The 19,139-nt window shown below is 36.1% G+C and overlaps 1 protein-coding gene across 2 annotated transcripts in view; it reads left to right on the forward strand.

Moving 5' to 3' along the window:
* Positions 1-3,721: 3,721 nt before the first annotated feature.
* The window catches only part of GABRG2 (gamma-aminobutyric acid type A receptor subunit gamma2), a 102,139-nt gene continuing 86,721 nt past the window's right edge, over positions 3,722-19,139 (forward strand). For both annotated transcript variants that reach the window (XM_032403670.1, XM_032403671.1), the window contains exon 1: positions 3,722-4,251. In XM_032403670.1, coding sequence (XP_032259561.1) covers positions 4,145-4,251 — 107 coding nt within the window. In that variant the 5' untranslated portion in view covers positions 3,722-4,144. The remainder of the gene's footprint in view (positions 4,252-19,139) is intronic.

Genomic DNA, 19,139 nt, shown 5'->3' on the forward strand with positions numbered 1-19,139 from the left:
CATTGACCACATAAACATCATAACCATATTTTCCTTTAAGTCACTGAACTATTTAAAATAGTTGACTGAATATCCCTTATTTGCTAATTGCATCTCAGGTTTTGTTGGTTTATATTGAATGCTATTTTTTTTAAAAATATGTGTCCTATTATCCTGTACTTTGTGTGTCTTACTTTTTTTTTTGGGTTTTTTTGGCCATGTATCAAAGAATTTTACCATGTATCCATACAATTTATATATTTTGACATTCTGATTTTTAAAAATCCTCTAAAGAATGTTGATTTTTGTTTTATTAGGAGTTAAGTTATTAGCAAATGACCTTCATCTGGTGCAGGCTTAGTTTATACTGTTTTCAGGTTAGTTTCAGTTTTGTCCTTAGTTTAGAGCAAATACTTAGTCCTAGAATAGGAAGGGTTTTGGTACTGCTAGGGTTTTTAAGGAAAGTGTGAAGTATTTATTATGATCCTCTAACTTGGTGGATTCAGACTCCAAACTCGGTGTCCCCTGCAGTGATTGGAAGCTGAAATACTGGTTCAGCTTTTTCAGTCTTTAAGTTTTTGCTTTTCTCCAGGTTTCTTGGCATCTTTCCCCGTTTCACCCAAAAACAAACATCTAAGGGAAATTTGCATACAGATTTGGAGTCTTACCTCCCTTTATTGTTGCTGATTTTCTGTGATTTCTGCCCTCAGTTTGAGAGGCTCTGGCAGCCCCACACCCTCCTTTTAAATCTCAAACCAGTAAATTGCTGTGTTTGGATTCTAGTCATCCAGTCCCTCTGGGATGGAGGCTTTTCCTAGAATGTGGGACTTCCCATGCTAACACCAGGCAAGTTCATGGCAAATAGGGAAAAATTGGTCATCCTTTAACTGCCCTCAGTGGAAAAGCCACATAACCTTAGATCTCCTCCAATTCAGTTTCATCTTTCTGTGGCCAAATGTTCAACACTTTCTGCTTGTTTGGGGTAGTTTTCTAGTACTTTACACAATTGTTTATTTTATATCTTGTCTACCACTTAAAATTATTATATGCAGGATGGCTAGCCAATTTCATCATTATCAGAACTAGAACCTAAGTAATATGTTTTATTTCTCCAAATGATAAGAGATTTGGTATCAACAACCAAACTGGTCCAACTTTTGACCTCATAATTCACTTTTGAGCATAGTAATAATATAATAGTAATAATAAAATATGTCAAATTAAAAATAAAAATAAAACTTTAGTCAGAAAAAAACTGTAAAACTCCAGCATTTTGAGAATGGCTTGCTTGGATGACAGGATGCAGGTGGTAGTTTTTTCCTTTCTGTTTTACATTAATTTTTAAATTTTAATATAAATATATGTCTGTGAATACATATATAATTTACTGTGAAAATATAAGCATCATACTTATCACATAATGGTTATTTAAATATGCATTATAAACATACTTTCTTAAGTATGTAACTAAAAGGTAATTAAAAAATTTAAAATTTTTTAAAAAATAGAAAAAAAAAGAAATTAGTAGATAAGGTGTCTTGCAATTACCAGTGAATTCAATATGTATTGCAAAATCTTAAAAAATACATTAAAATAATTTTCTTCAGAGCACACATTAGATAGGAAAGGTCCACAGAGGCAAACTGAAGTCTAACCAGGAATAGTGCAGGTAAAATTGTACCCAAATACTATAAAAAGTAAAATTTCCTCTATGGATTCTCTTAATATGCTGAGAGGTAGTCCATTATTAAAATGGATTAGAATTTATGGAGATCATTGTGAGACGGATAAGGGATCAGTATATGAATTACTACTTTGTGAATGTGATAGCATTCATTCTTTCAGGTTAATATGCTTGTTACTAAACTTGGGGAAAAAAACTTACGTTGCAAAATTGGAAATTTTCTGTATGGTAGAAGACAGAATTGTCACATGAACTTTTTACGTGGTATGGAACAATATTTGTAACCTAATGGCCTGCCTGGGTTTGGTGTGTCCTCCTTTGTGTTTTAAAAATTAGGATTTCTCATAATTTTATTCCCATATCCTCTGGCAACTCTAACTGGAAGGGGGCAGTGGCAACTCCATTCTGATGGGGTGTAGTTACTCATCAAGTGTGTATGGTTTCCACTACTTTACTGATTCAGAAACAGCCCTTTTCTTTCATTTATCTCCCTGGCTTGGTTTTGGTAGGCATTGGGCCTTGGCTTACAAAAATACAATATAATATCTTCACTAAAAACAAAAATACGGCTATTAACAACCCAGCATCTTTTTGTAAATAAATGTAAATATGAGGAGGGCCAAATTTCCTCACAGCGCAGCAAGGAACAAGAGAATTACAAAGATAGGGATTTACATTTGTTCTCCCTCTATTTTAATCACAATAGAAAGAAGTCAGCTGCTGCCTGTGAATAGTGTTGTTTTGATTGGCTTTTGTTCAAATGACACAAAGTAAGGCAGATTTCTAAAGGCGTGGAATCCTCAAGGATTCCAGGTGTGTCTGTTAGGCCTTTTGTGCTTCATTGTCAGAGTCTCCTCAACTTCTGTCATTGGCAGGAGCTGCTAGTAATTCTTCTGTCCTTGGACAGTTTTTAGGGTTGAGGATGGGGTGTGGACCTACTCGTTTCATGTTCTATTCGTAGGCCTCCTGGACTCCATACTCAAGTTCCCTACCTGGAAGACTTTCCTCCTGTAGAAAAGGCACAGGTTTTGAAATGAATCCCTGCTATATACCAGCAGGGGGTCTGATTTGTCCTCTTCACCTGTATTTCTCCATGTACATCTTTGCTGTGGTCTGGACTCTACAGAAAAGTTGAAACACTCTTTCACTTTCTTCTTTATGATGATGAGTAAATGGGGTTTCCTCTGTGGCAGATGAACTAGGATGGCACAGAGGGATATCTCCCATGTATCAGTATCCATGGTAACATTCCAAGCAAGAAGAAAGCATGCTAACACGACTCATCCAACCCCACAAATTTTCAGGATTGTCACCAAGCAGAACGAAAAAAGTCAATCCCCACACAGCAAATAGAAATCTCCTTATATTGTTAAATGTCCTCTCAACCTTCCCCCTTTGTCCAAGTCTCTTCAAAAAGCAGCCCCTATTTTGTGGTCTGTATTCTCTATGCAAGCAGCTGTGTCAATGCAGTTATATTCTTCAACCTTCAAGTAGTTTGTGTCTTTATATTTTCACTGGGGATGGGGAACAGAAAAGGGAGGAGTGAATCTGGGGGAGCATGGAATTTTTTCATGTCTTTTAATTCTATCCATGTTTTCTCCCTTCATTCAAATTGAAAATTCACCAAATCTGTTTCCCTACAGGATGTTACAGAGAAACAGCCATTCCTCCCCCACTGTCTGCCCCTCCTCCTGCTACAGTGTAACCATGATTTCTAAGACTGCATGATTTTAATAAGGATTCTTGGCAGATCTGATGAGACAAACCTTCTGTCATTGGTGATACAGTTTACTGGCTTGTTAAGGCATCTCTTGTCCGCATGAAAGTCAGTCCTTCCATGCTTGTGTGTGCAGTAAGGAGTTTAAAGGCGCTGGGAAGACACCACGCATGTGTTAATTCGTGCTGCAGCAGCGAGCATCTCTTCCACTTTGACCTCAGTTAATCTGCGTGATAGTTAATCGCACAGAGACTCTTTGATCTTTTTTAAATTTCTTTTAAACACACACACACACACACACAACCCTATCCCAGCCTTCGCACGCTAAAAGGAAAAAAAAAAAAAAAAAGAAATCAAAACAGAGCAAACAAATAAACAGACCTAAAATGATGGACCTGGGGGACTATGTGTGAGTGTGAGGGGCATGAGTATGTGTAGAGTGTGCGCGCATCTCTCTCCCTTATTTGTATCGGTGTGCGTCTCTCTCTGTACCCTCCCCCTGCCTCAAATACATTATTCCCCTAGACTTGGAAGCCGCTCCCAGAGCTGACGCTTTGATGGTATCTGCAAGCGTTTGTGCTGATCTTATTTCTGCCCCCTGAATATTAATTCCCAAAGCTGGTGGCAATACAGTTCCCCAGTGACGGGACCTACTAGAGGCAGGTGGGGGGAGCCACCATCAGATCATAAGCATAATAATAATACAAAGGGGAGGGATTCTTCTGCAACCAAGAGACTAGAGGCAGAGGAGGAAAAAAAAAGCGATGAGTTCGACAAATATATGGAGCACAGGAAGCTCAGACTACTCGACTCCTGTATTTTCACAGAAAATGACGGTGTGGATTCTGCTGCTGCTATCGCTCTACCCTGGGTAAGATGTGTTGTTTTCAGCGTTGTTTTGTTCCAGAGGGGTGGGGGAGGGGGTGGGGATGTGGAACTAGGGAGACCACCCAGATTTTAAACACTGTTCTAGGATATGGGGTTATAATTTAGGGAAATGTGAAAATATAGGGTAGAAAATAGACGGATGAAAGAGGAAGGTCACTTTCGTTTATTTATTAATTTATTGGATTTTATTTGTTTTGTTTTAGAGTAGAAAAGCTAACGTCATAAAGACTTTGTGTTTGGGGAGTAGCATTTTGATAATACTGCAATCTGATGTCGAGGTGGGCTGTGCTGATACAAGCCGGCATTTGAGGCCATGTTGGAGGCGTTTTGGGTGGGGGTCTGGAGGAGATAACTGCAAATGGGATCCTGGAGAACACCCAGGAGATGTGTGTGTGTGTGTATGGGGATGGAGGGGTTCTGTTCCTGTACACCAAAGTATTGCTTGCTCCTGCACCTGGGCATTCTTAAAATCAGTCAGCCAGATTTTCTATTCAGCCCCATTGACCTGGCAGCAGATTCCCTGCTGGGCAAACATGGTTCAGCACCAGGGACAGCAGTCCCAGTTAGGGCCAAAAGGAAAGAGGTTTATCTAACCCCATAGGGAAATCTAATTCTATCCAGGACATCCCTATAGTACAGACAGAAGGCCAAAGGAGCCAAGGAGCACTAATGACTTCTGGGAGCCCTGTTTTGATTTCCCTACCCCCTCCTTGAAGATGGGAGGGGGCATGGGGTGGAGAATGTAGTTGATGAAAGCATAGAGGATACATGACTAGAAAAGACTTGGTCTTGCTGCAATGTTGAAAAAAATAAGCTGAACCAGGTGAATGTTAAGCCAAAATTGTCAAGTTATGCATTGATGCCTTAAAGCCTTGCTGCACTATATGGAAAAGATGGGAAGGGGGGAGATGAATTCCCCAAAACCCTGAGCCAGTGTGTGCTCTGAAGTGTTTTGCTCCTAAATTTTCTTGAACTTCATTGCACCAAAAGTATCAGTGAATATTCCTCCACCTATAGGTCATTATTTATCTACACACCCAAACAGCCCCTGGCACCACACATATTCATTCCCTCAGGATGTCCAGCCAGGACCAAAGGCAAGTTAGAGGTTCACTATTTACATTTCATGCTTTCTTCTATACTGTCATTTTAAAATAAACTCTATAAGAATTACTCTCATACCCCTTCCCCCCCCCCCAAAAAAAAGAAGAGAAAAAACTAGCTATAGAAAAAAGCCATTGCCCTAAGGTTTTCATGGGAGTTGACATTCTTATGTAGTATTTGTAACAAAAGGAGATAAAAGGGATAGGGGTTAAACTATTATTAAAAAATTTCTAGTTAACTTCTCTGGTCTTCCATTCTCTAGGGTAGGTAATGGGAGATGCAGATTTCTGATTAAGAAGAGACCCAGGGAAAATAAGGTGTGAAAGCTTTTTTTTTTTTTTTTTTGGAGTTTCTAAGCAGACAGGGTCTGCTTAATTATTTCAGCACTTTTCATACCTTTCTCCTTTACTTTAAAATAGAATGTGTTTTCATTAAGAGCATGAGATTAAATAGCTTTCTCAAAAGTGGAGACAGCCTTTTACTGGAAATGTTTCATGTGCATTACATTTGAGTGGAATCCTGGAAAAACATTTTTTCTATCTAAAATTTGCACATGTATTTTTCTGTTTAGTGTTATATGTAGCTCTTAATTTGTTTCAGAAGTTAGAGAGTTGATAGTTGCTTATGGATAGAAAATCATTCTCATATTCTTAGCATTTATGAAACCTGTGGATTGAAATTTAGACAAGACAGGGAAATAGGTCTTTCCTTCCTACTCATGTCTATCTTAGTAAACAGTTTTTTAACAAAATCGATGAATACATTATTATTATCTCCAATGGTCTTGTTTTAATGAAAAAATGTAATTTTATTATTATTCATAATGGTATGTTTAAGATGTCTTTTTATTGCCACACCTCTGACTTTTCCAATATTATGTAAAAAGTAAAACTTAGTGATACATTTTAATTTTTAATTCTTTGCATACTAGCCTAGATGAGCTTTGTAAATAGCCCTGAAAAAGGGAACTGTGTGTCATGTAAACTCTCCAATAGGATTTTCACATTTTCTCAGTAATGAGAGGGAATGGAGTCATTGCAGTTTAGTGCAGAGAATGTGATCAGAGTTTTAGTTTGCTGCAATCCCATAAAAAAAAAAGCCATTTGAGTGGCTGAATAGGGCTGGATGGAAATAGAAGCTTTGATTTCTAAAGCTGGTTCTAAAGAAGGACAAAAATCATCCGGGAAAATGTGGGACCCTGGAAGCCCATTTAAAAAGAGGCTTTTTGGGTAAATAGTGGCAGTACAAGCACTTAGAAAGTTGAAGGGGAATTAAAAAAACAAACATTTCATTGACTTTTTCATTTCCATAACTGCAAAGAATAAGTTTTTCTCCTTTATTAAATTGATTAAATTTATTATATTGTGTTTATACAAAAGTAAAACAAGGAAAGATATAAAGCATTGAGGTGAGGATGTTAATAGCTAATATCTCTTATGTGTGAAATATTAATTTCTGAACCTCAAAGTTATATAAACTGTCCTGTATCTTGTATATAGTGCTATCGAAAGAAACACCTAGAAAACTTGCTTAAATGGAGATTCCTGAACCATACACTGAAAGATTCTGAATCATTATGTCTGGGATGAAACTCAGGAATATTCATTTTCAACAAGTACCCTAGACCACACATTGAAGAAAAGTGGTATTTACTTTGCTGATTTCCAAAAGTTTATCACCGTATTTAATATTTACAAGTGGTTTGATTATTGCTACTTCACTATTCAACTGAGCATAATGAGTCAATTTCACATATAGAATTTTTTATTTGGAAGTCATTGGGCATATTATACAAACAACAAAGGATAAGGAATACCTATAAAGGATTTTAATAAATGCAACTCATGTGTGAGGAAACATGGGCTGAAAAATAAAATATGCATATATGTATGAATGTGTGTAATTATATTCACAAACTACATACATTCCATGTACAACTACTCATACATATAGGTTTTAAAACAAATTTCACAATCTATAAACTCTTTCAATGTAACTATTTTCCATCTCAGAGTAAAAATACACTAACAAGAAGAAATAGAGATACAACAAAAAAATTTTTAGAATAAATAGGAATTAAGTGTTAAAAGTAAATATATTTTGGGGTGCCTGGGTGGCTCAGATGGTTAAGCATCTGCCTTCGGCTCAGGTCATGATCCCAGGGTCCTGGGATGGAGCCCCAAGTCGGGCTCCTGGCTCAGCTGGGAGCCTGCTTCTTCTCCCTCTCCCTCTGCCTCTCCTCCTCCTCATGCTCTCTCTCTCTCTCTATCTCTGTGTCTCAATTGAATAATAAAAAAAAAATCTTTAAAAAAAAAGTAAATATATTTTTCTATTGGAATAAAATAAGATTTTTATAACAAAGAATTTTTTTTTCAAGGAGAGTAGAGATGAATTTGATTGACTTTTTGATCCTCAATGTGACCCTTACTTTGAAATGCTAGCAACTGAATTTTAAAAAAGAAAATTGAGTTAAAGATTCATAAATATTTTCTGTTCTTAGCTGTTGCCTGAACAGAAATGCTTCAGGAGACTTTTCTTGTGAGCTGCTAAAGTTTTGTGTTTTTTTTATCCCATAATCAATGTTTTCATAGTTTTTAACTTTAAGCAGGCTATGATCCTTCATGTAGAGGGGACATTGTGGTTCTTCCTTCTAACCCTGTTAGTTAACAATTATTCTCTACATACAACCTTAACTCTGTCCTATCTTTCCAAATGCTCCACTTGGTTTTATCTAGAAAAAAATAATTTCCTCAGCATACTTAATTGCTAAGTTGTTGATAGAACATTTCAAATAATCTACCCTGAGGCAAACATCTACCTGGGGGGAAAAAAAAAGAAAAGAAATATTATCACCCAGTATTTCTCAGAATCCAGCTGCTCACCACTCCAGACAAAACATTTAGATTGTAGGCAGGAATTTAAGAATTGGCTTTTAATTTAAATAGTTACATCAATGTCTCTCTGATAGCTTAGACTTCATTTAGAATAATCTTCTCAAAATAATTGGATCACAGAATATTTAATGATCAAGGTCTCTGTTCTACACACTTGAAAATTTGCTTCCATGTCAATAATTTTTCAAATTGAAATTAAGACTAACTTTGAAAATTTTATCTTTGTTGTAAATATGGTAGTAGGGCTATGGCTTCTTGTCACTGTCACAATTTCCTAGCCATTCCAAGACAGAATTTTCACAGTTTAAATACAGGTAGGCTTTGCTGGAATGACATACATTGTGGTTGAAGGGGAACAGGTATATATTTTTGTCTCACTACATAGACTTTGGTTCTACAACTAAACTTGAGTTCATGGCAGGGTTTCAATTATTATAAAGGATCTTTGCTTAAAAAGCATTCTTGTTTTCCCCACTATTATGTTATTTGGTATTCATATGGTTTTCCTTATTAATGGGTGGAGAGTATAATATCAGTGCTAGTTATTTAGTGTTTACATGGCACTTTATCTATAGAGTTATACAATGATTTTTATAATGATACAGAATTATTACCATATTTTGCACTCTTATCATAATACTATAGGGATTAATATGATTGGGAGTTAAATTTTATTTTTACTCTAAGCCACTAATGTGTAACTTAAAGAAGGCTTTTTATTTTCTTTTAAAGGATATTTATTCTCTAGAATATGGGAGAAATGAATAGCAAATAACCCTCCCAGTAAAGTCAACTGGAGAGGGCTTTTATATCTCAAAACAATCCAAGTATTTTCTTACCTTTGGAAAGAAGAGGGCTGGTTATACTTGTGTAGTTTGGATTATTGCCCTAGGAATATGACTAGGGGAGTTTTAATCCTGCTTTACAACTAATATTCAAGAAGACTTGAACTAGTGCCTTAATTTCTCCATATTTCATTTCCTACAGCTATTATACTATCTTCCTTATCAAACTCAGGAGACTAAACAGAGAATAAGAATGTGCATGCAAATATTCTCAGAAGAAAATGAAGCCCCAATTTCTAGTTGTAACTTCATATTCCTTTAAAATTAAAGCTTATGCACTTTAATATTATCGCATGCCAAAGTTAATCAAGCAGTTGCTTGTATGATTGAGGTGATTAAAATGTCAACTGTAAATATTTACATATTGCAGATCGCAGTGCCTGTGTGGCTCAGTCAGTTAAGCCGCAGACTCTCGATTTCGTCTCAGGTCATTATTTCAGGATTGTGAGATCGAGCTCCAGTTTGGGCACGCTCAGTGCAGAGTCTGCCTGTCCATTTCCTCCTCCTCTGTGCCACACCTCTCCACTCCCACGCCCCAGCATGTGTGTGTGTGTGTGTGTGTGTGTGTGTGTGTGTGTGTGTGCGCGCGCGCGCTCAGTCTCTCTCTAAAATAAATAAATGAAATCTTTAAAAAAAATACATATTGAAGTTACTTTACATCTTTCATTTTTTCTAAGGATTTTTGTAGATCTTTAATTTCATGTCTTCTATTAGATGATACTTAAAATCTGCCTGTATTTCCCAATAACGGATTTATTGAGCATGCTGCACTTAGGTCAATATAGTCTAAAAATTATATTTCTCTTCAAATCTTATCTGTTGAATCTCTTTTCCCCATACCTGGACAATATCTAAGGTAAATCCCATAAATTTTCTATTCATTTCAAAGTTTAGAATAATCTCATTTTTAGGTATTAAATTCTCACCTAAATTCATCTTTCAATCTCCCATTGAGTTTTGTTTTTTTCTTCTATTCTCTTATCAGGCTTAACCTAAGATTTCTTTAGTCTGACACTACTTCTTCACTTTTTTGTTAGGCCTTTCCTTCTCTCTTAGTATGTTGCTCTTGACTTTTGTGAGATTGGAGTGGAGGGAAAGAAGATAATTAAAGGAGCAGAAAGATCTTAAATTGTGTTATCTGGGTGACAGATACCTAGATGCTGAGTTATTCTTTCATGGGGGTGTTGGATGGGTTCCATGAAGATAACCCTCTTTCTCCTTTCCACTTTTGGGTACCTCCAGCATTGCACTATTCCCTGACATGAGTTATGCTATATGATGGCTGATGTCAGATGACACCCCTTCAGCTTCACTCCAAAATACATTCACCCCGATTCTCTGCTAGCATTACCTCACCAAATAGACAGTTTTTAAAAGATGTTTCCAACATGACTATTTTTTGACATCCATTTAGCTTGGGAGAGGGAGGGAAGGAAGGAAAGAAGAATGAATGGACTGAGGGATGGACTTAGCAAAACTGCCTGTCAGATTCTGGAAGTGAAGGTCTTTCTCACTCAGATTCACTATTCGGGTTATTCAAACCAGCCTATTACCTTTAGACTTTTTCAGGAAAGAATCAGGCTACAGTAGTCATTTGGACTGCTCAGATTATAGAGAATACAGGGCATATTTACCTAAGAGTTCTCTATCCACTTTGTGTTCATAGAGCACTAACAAGCAGGTATGCAAGTTTTCTATTTGGGGTAAAGATAGCATTTGCCTTTGTTAGTTTTCCATCACAGTAGACATCTATGAGTGGATTTCTTGACTTCCTTTTTTAATTGCCTTGAGCTAGAGGTGGTGCAAATATCTCCGCGGGAGGAGGGAATATGAAATTGCACAGCTCTTTCTACTCATAGGCCAATAAACTTCTTATACAAGAATGCCTCTCTCATTGAATCCTTAAACTTCTATTATGTGGCTACAAGTTGGGTGAAGGAAAAGGAACCCATGACTGGTTTTTAGCCTTCTCTAGAAAGTTCTGCCTCTTTTTGGCAGCCTTCCACATTCGTACTAAATGAGAGTCTAACACTCCTTACTTATATTTTCCCTGTTCTGAGACATTGGTTATGATAACAACAGGGAAAGTATATTTAATATTCTGTTCCCTATGCATTGTATTTCTCCCAGATATCCATTGGCTAATTCACCTACTCAAATATTACCTTCCCAATTATACTGATCATTCAGTGTAATATTGCAAACAACATTCAGCCTTCTACTCACAATTCCACTTATTCTCATCTATGTTTTATGCTTCCTTATACCTTGAGACTTCAGTAATTAAGTAGATAATTTTATACTATGTTGCTTACTGGTTTATTATTTTTACTTTTTATTTTCTGTTACCCTCAGTAGAAGCCAGGATTGATGAAAGCAAAGACACTGTTTTGTCTACTTATATAACCCAGGCTTTTAGAGAAGTGCTTTGCTTCTAAAAATGCTTAATAATTATTTTTTAATTAAATAATGAAAATTGCATTTTATTTTCCCTGTAATTTGTCTTATTTTAAAAAAGGAAGAAAGACGGGCGCCTGGGTGGCTCAGCATCTGCCTTCGGCTCAGGTCATGATCCCAGGGTCCTGGGATCGAGCCCCGCATCGGGCTCCCTGCTCAGCGGGAAGCCTGCTTCTCCCTCTCCCTCTCCCCCTGCTTGTGTTCCCTCTCTCTCTCCTGCTGTGTCTCTCTCTGTGAAATAAATAAATAAAATCTTAAAAAAAAAAAAAAGAAAGAAAGAAAACCCTTTTTATCTTCCCAACAGTATCTCACTCTAAGTTCGGTATATAGAGCTGTTAACAAAAACAAAAAAGCAAACAGGTCCTAAAGTACAGTGTGGTCCTTAAAGAGTATGAGCTGTGGAGCCACACTTGACCAGAATTTAAATTTCTATCCCTACCATTACTTGCTGGCCCTCAGTTACTTTCATAGAGCCTTAGTCTCTTCATATAAAGACAAGGAAGATAATAATTCTTCGTAAGTTTGAGTAGTAATTGATATGATACATGGTAAGGGCTCGACACATGGTAATCATCCCTTATATGTTGTCGTTGTTTTTGTTACTACTACAGGGTCATTATTTCCTGGGGATATTCCTAGGAGCAGAAGTATCTTCTCCACCTCTGTTAAATCGAAATTTTGGGAGAGTGCAGGAGAGGGTTTCTTAATAAGAATTCTCTTAATTCTTCAGTCCCCTACCTTAAGTTGTGTAAGATAAGAAAATAGGGGAAAGGTCCCTAAGTTTGTAGAATGCCTATACCAGTCATTCATTTCAGATCATTTTTGTAAACTTAATATTTCTAACATATGTAGATTAGATCCCAGTATAATAAGAAAATAAATGCTGACACATGGAACTTCTTGAAGAAGTTTCTCTAATGATATGCAAATAAGGATCTTTTTCCAGAGATAGTGTGAAACCACTGTCTTTGAGTTTCTGAGCAAAATTACTCAACCTATTATTCAGAGCAAACCCATGTTGTTACTCTTGATGGCAACATCTATATTAGATTTGAAATGGAAGCAATGGGTCGAATCTGGAGAGTAATGAGGAAGGAGACAATCCAAGCTGATATTTTGCTATTCAGGGTCATGACTAACTTCATTTTTCTTTGTGCCTAATAGGTCTGATCATAGAATTAAACTCAACATCATCTGTCACCTAGGTTACTAAATCAGTCACCTAAAGTACTTTCTGATGCCAGTTTTGCTGTCTTATTAATTTACTACACAGCAGAGAGATATTTCTCCTATTAAATATTTTCTTAATTATATAACTGAGATGTAATAAACTGTTCAGAATTTAGGTGTACAGTTAGATGAAATTTTTTCAAATGTATGCAGTAGTATAATCACCGCTCCTATATACATATGCATACACACACACACACACACGTTTTCAATATATATTAGTTCAGTCACATCTGCAGGTTTTCTTATGTTCCTTTTCAATTAACTACCTCTCTACTCTCCCTTTCCTCCCTTCTCCTGATAGTCTCGCTTGTGATTTTTCTCACAACAGACTATTTTTTTTTCTATTCTAGAACTTTATATTGATGAAACCAACAGTTTGTGTCTAGTTTCTTTTGCTAAACATAATGTTTTGACACATAATAATGTTGCATATATCATGAGTTCCTTTTTATTTTTAGGAATCCCATGGTATGAATTGTAACATGTTTACCCATTCTCCTCTTGATGTATACAATTTGAGGCAGTTTGGACAAAGCTGGCATGAACATTACGGTACAAGTGTTCCATTGGACCTTTTCTCATTTTTCTTGGTGGAATTACTGGGACATAGAATTTATTTTTATATTATAAGCAATTATCAGAACAGTTTTCTAATGTGTGACAGTTCAAGTTGCTGCACATCCTTACAACTTAAGGTATTATCTGCCTTTGCATTAGTTATCTATTTTTATATAAGCAATTATCCAAAACATTAAAAAATAACAACCCCCCCCAAAACCAACCCTCCCCAAAGGCAAGCCATGTCTTACCTCAAGGCTCCTGAGAATCAGGAATCCAGAAGTGACTTAGCGGGATGATTTTGGTTTAAGACCTCTCGTGAGGTTGTAATCAATTTGTTGAACAGGGTTCCAGTTCTCTGAAGGTGCTAGATAAGCCATTCTCAAGCTCACTACTATATTGGCAGGACTTTCCACTTCCTTCACTGGTGGTCTCTCCATGGTGTTGGAGAGGTGGAGTGAAAAGAAAGAGATCTAAAGAGAGGGAGAGAGAGAGAGAGCATTCAAGATAGAAGCCACAGACTTTTGTAATAAAATCTTATAATTATGTACCATCACTAATGCCATGTGGCATTAGTAACAAGGAACAATCCTGATACATAGTGGGAAAGGTATATGTGAATGTGTGAGTACCAGAAAGATAGGATCACTGGGGACACTGCAGAGACGGGTAACTAAAGTCTTTTGGATTTAAACCATTACAGTGGGAGTAAAATTGTACCTATTCAGGTTTTTTGGTGTTTTTGTTTGGTTGGTTTTTTCTGAGAGAGAGAGAGAGAGAGAGTGCTCTTGCATGCAAACAGGTTGTGGGGGGGGCAGAGTGAGAGGGAGAGAGAATCTTAAGCAGCCTCCATGTCTAGCGCATAGCCGATGTGGGGCTCAATCTCACAACCCTGAGATCATGACCTGAGCTGAAATCAAGAGTGGGACATTTAACCAACTGAACCACCCAGGTGGCCCTTAGGTTTTTTGTTTTGATTGATTTTATTATTGATTTGTAGAAGCACTTTATGATTTTATATAAAAACCCTTTGTCAGATGTAGAAAAATTTTTTTCCTGTCTTTGGGTTTATTATTTACTATTTTTTTAAAGATTTATTTATTTACTTGGGGGGGAGGGGGAGAAGGAGAGGGGAGGGAGAGAATCTCAAGCAGACTTCCCACTGAGCACAGAGCCTGACATGGGGCTCGAGATCATGACCTGAGCTGAAATCAAGAGTCAGACACTCAACTGACTGAGCCACCCAGGTACACTTACTATTTACTAATTTATTTAGGTGAGCAAAATGTTTAATTTTAAAGTACAATTTGTCATTGTTTCCATTATGGGTAGTGTTTTTTCTGTCCTAGGATATTTGCCTCCTCCAAATTTGCAAAAATATTTTCATATTTTATCTAGAGACTTTATATTTACAGTTTTCTCTTTTAGCTCTAATATCCTTCTCAATGTTTTATTATTTTCATTTAATATGTTAGAGAATGAGATTTATTACCCCCTACATTTATCCAATTGCTTCAGCCCCATTTTTTGAGGAGATTTTTCTTTTATTATTGATATTCCTTTGAACTTTGTCAAAATGTTAGTAACATATATGTCTAGGTCTATTTCTGAAATCTATATTCCATTCCATTGATCTACTAGATTATTTGTATGTCAGTACTATGTGACTTTGATCATTGTAGCCTTATAGTAAATCTTGAAACCAGGCAATGAATATGAAACACAACCTAGGTGTTCTTCTTTTGTAGGACCTGATTTGTCTATTTTGCATCTTTTAATATCCTTACGTATTTTCAGTAAATTTGTCAACTTCTACAAAAACAAGCAAAACAAAAATGTCCTGCTGTGTCTCTATTGAAATGGTATTGAACATATAGATCAAATTAGAAATTATTGACATTTTGACAATGTTAAGTCTTCCAATCCATGGACATGGTTTATCTTTCCATATGTTTAGCTTGTCTTAAATTTTTCTCACTATTTTATTGTCCTATTTCAGTGTAGGCACTTTGTACATGTTTCTTAAGTTTATTAAGTATTTTGTGTCTTATTTCAAATTATATACTTTTAAATTGTTTACCAAATGTTTATTACTATTATATAGAAAAGCAATTTATTTTGTATATTGATTTTATATCCTGTGGTATTTGTTCTAGAACTTATTCTGGTAATTCTAATAGATCCCTTATGATTTTTTATAATACAATAGTGTTATCTGCAAATAAATGTAGTTTTACTTAAGAATGACTTCTTACAATACAAATACGGTTGTTTTATTGCCATATTAAATATTTGCAATAACTCACCTTCTACCATAAAATCCAATTCTCTTAACTAGACTTGTAGATAATATACCATATATTTGTTATGCAAAATGGAGACATTTTTATAGTGAAAGAGGGCATAATTATTAATAATTGTGTCAGGATCACAGGTGCCAATTGGAACTTTCCCAGGCAAACTGGGCATTTGATTACCCAATATGGTCCTTCATGATCTGATCCCTGACAACCTCTCCAGTGTTAGCTCCTGATCCTTCATTGGACCCAACTTAACTGTCACACTGTATTTTATTAGATTCCTTCAAATGCTGGTTTCATTTTCCTACCTCCTTTAGAGGTACTACTTTCAGAGCTTCTTACCTCTCTTCCATTTTCTTTTGAAAATTTTCAAATTCTTTTGAAATTCTTTAATACAGAATTTTCATCGGAGAGATGTTTTAGGATTGAGAGATATTTTTATTATAAATCTTTTCTATTTCATGACTAAAAAGCATAGTGAATGGTATTTAAGCTAATTATTATATTTGAAAGCATAAAAAAATATTCAGTAATGAAACCCTACTGAAAGGGAAAAATAAAACAGAACTTCCCAGTCATACCACGTCACCTCACCAAAATCTTTTATATAATAAAATAAACAACAAATAAATTCAACTCAGTGCCACAAAACCAGAGCTATGTTGGCATCAAATACTCCTTGAAACATGTGATTTTTCAAGTACCCTTGTGGTCAACAGGCCATTAGCAGTGTTTTCAAGGTCCATAATGGGAGCTCCTTTTTGTAGATCTGCTACCATTTCCATATGCAGCTCAATTTCTCTGATGAATGAGTATATCAAAGTGAACTTTTTAGAGAATCACATAAGGAGGGAGAGATTTTCTCATTAATCTTATTCTCTTGGACTTCAGACTCCATGTAATCTCCTAAGCAGATGCTTAGTAAATGTTTAAGTATCAGTGAAGTTTATCAGAAAAATGCACATAAAGCAGAAGTTTGGACATAGTGGTTACATACTCTGATTTAGGTGATCTGAATAGTGCCCTTCTTAATTCTTATTTATTTTGGGAATCATGTTTTGTTTAGTTCCTAGCCACTCTGTTCCTGGCACTATGCTGGATGCTGTAAAGCATTGGATGAGGCAAACCTAGTCGTTGCTCTTGTGGAAGTATTTTCTAGAATAAAGATGTGCTTTTAAAAGCAAAACACTATACTATGTTATATATTATAATCATATTTTTATAAATTTACTTATAGACAGTGTTCTATTTTTTATTGATTTGTTTCACTTATTGCCTCTGATTTAAGGAAATTGTGTAACCAGATATACATTTCACAATCAATCGTTTTTTAAACTCATAGATCCATGTGATTCTGTCCATTTTCTCCTTAAAATAGGCTAACGTAGGATGTCATTCAACTCTTGTTGAGCTTTAAAGTGCTATGTTAAATGTGGAATGAAAATAAATGCAAAGTGGACAAACTTTTTCCTCCTTGTGTCCTGCCTTCCTGCCATAATTAAATATTTGTTGCATTCCTAACACTTGTTTGGCACTGTGGGGGTTGGAGATAAAACAGTGAGAAAAACTTCTATCTTCTTAATCCTCTTAGAGCTTGCAGTCTGGGGACAAACAGTAAACAAACTTCAGATAGAGGTAAAAGTTGAAGAAATAATTAAAAGTGTTGTGTGATGGAGAGAAGAAAAGAGTTACTTTAGGTAGAATGGTCAGGAGAGGCCTTTCTGACTAATGGGTAAGAAGTTGAGGTTATATGAATATTAAAAAAATTCAGCCATGAAAATATTCAAGGGAAGGCTGTTCTCATCATAGGTAACAGCAGGTGCAACGGCCCTGAATGGAGAAAGATCTTGGTGTGATTTAGGAACTAAAAAAAGGCCCAGATGGTTGGGCAGTGTCCAAGGATCAAAAGTCAGGATATAGGATTTGGGAGGCAGAAAGCTGCTTCCTGTTACATGGCCTTGCAGCCTTAGTGAAGAATTTGAATTGTATTCCAGATACGGGGTTTGTATCAGGAGAAATGCCTCATATAATATCAATTTTTTTCTTAAGACATGTGCCTCTATGATTTGGGGAATGGTGAGGGTTACAATTTACCTGCCAATTCTCAATTGCTTACAATTAACTAAATTTTTTACTTTAAGCTTCCTTAGAGTTATACATAGTATTGTTCTACATTTTGCTATAAAATCTTAGTGGGATCAAGAATCATTCTATTATTTCAGTTATTTGAAGCGTAGTAATTATTTTATGGCATTGTTATGAAATTATTGCATTATATTCAACTAATGTGTTTAAACAGATATGTTTTTATAAAGATAAGTACTTTGTATCTAAGAAATGGCAAAGATAGTCTCTTACTTACAAATTAATATGATTTAGGAGCAGTTATTTGGATGACTGAGTTTTAGATTTTAAGGGATTCTCAGAGAACATTAACAAAAGTATACTTATTTCCTATCCATAAAATATGTTGTTGAACTTAATCTGTGAACAACAAAGCCATGAAAGGTAATATTCCATCTAAAAGGCTGAAAGAGATCCAAACATCTATGTAGCAATTTAAAAGGAAACCACAATACCATTTCAGTAATAAAATTCCTTTCTCCCCAGGAGAGTTTTTATTTATTTATTTATTTATTTATTTATATTTATTTTTTTAAAGATTTTATTCATTTGACAGAGCATGAGCACATAAGCAGTGGAAGGGCCAGAGGGAGAGGGTGAAGTAGACTCTCTGTCCAGTAGGGAGCTCGATGCAGGGCTTGATCCCAGGACCACGAGATCATGACCTGAGCCAAAGTCAGATGCTCAACAACTGAGCCACCCAGGCGCACCCCCCCACCAGGAGATTTTTAAATGTTTGGGCTCAATTACCTCATACTTTAGTATCAGGAAATTTCACAAAAATCTTATATCAAAGAATATTTTCAAAAGTTCAAGTGATTTAAGTTTACAGCATAATAGCTTTTTGTTTTATTTTAAACGTAGAATAAAATTGACATTTATTGGTGGGCAGTTGTATGAATTTTAACACACATAAATTCTTGTAATTCAGTATCCCTTTTTTTTTTTTTTTAAAGATTTTATTTATTTATTTGACAGAGAGAGAGAGACAGCGAGAGAGGGAACACAAGCAGGGGGAGTGGGAGAGGGAGAAGCAGGCCTCCCGCTGAGCAGGGAGCTTGATGTGGGGCTCGATCCCAGGACCCTGGGATCATGACCTGAGCTGAAGGCAGACGCTTAATGACTGAGCGACCAGGCGCCCTGGATTTCAGTATCCCTAATCAGGATACTGAACTGTTCTATCACACCTCACCCCCACCCCCAAAAAACTCCCTCCTGGCACCCCTTTGTAGTCACACCTTTCCCCCTCCCTTAACTTCTGGCAACAACTGGTCTGTTATCATCAGTGTAGTTTTTTTCTTTTCAAGAATATTTATGTAGAATTGTCTAGTTCATTCAGTATAGTGCCTTTGAGAT

This window comes from Phoca vitulina, unplaced genomic scaffold (assembly GCF_004348235.1).
Source record: "Phoca vitulina isolate PV1807 unplaced genomic scaffold, GSC_HSeal_1.0 scaffold6, whole genome shotgun sequence".
NCBI classification, from domain to species: Eukaryota; Metazoa; Chordata; class Mammalia; order Carnivora; family Phocidae; genus Phoca; species Phoca vitulina.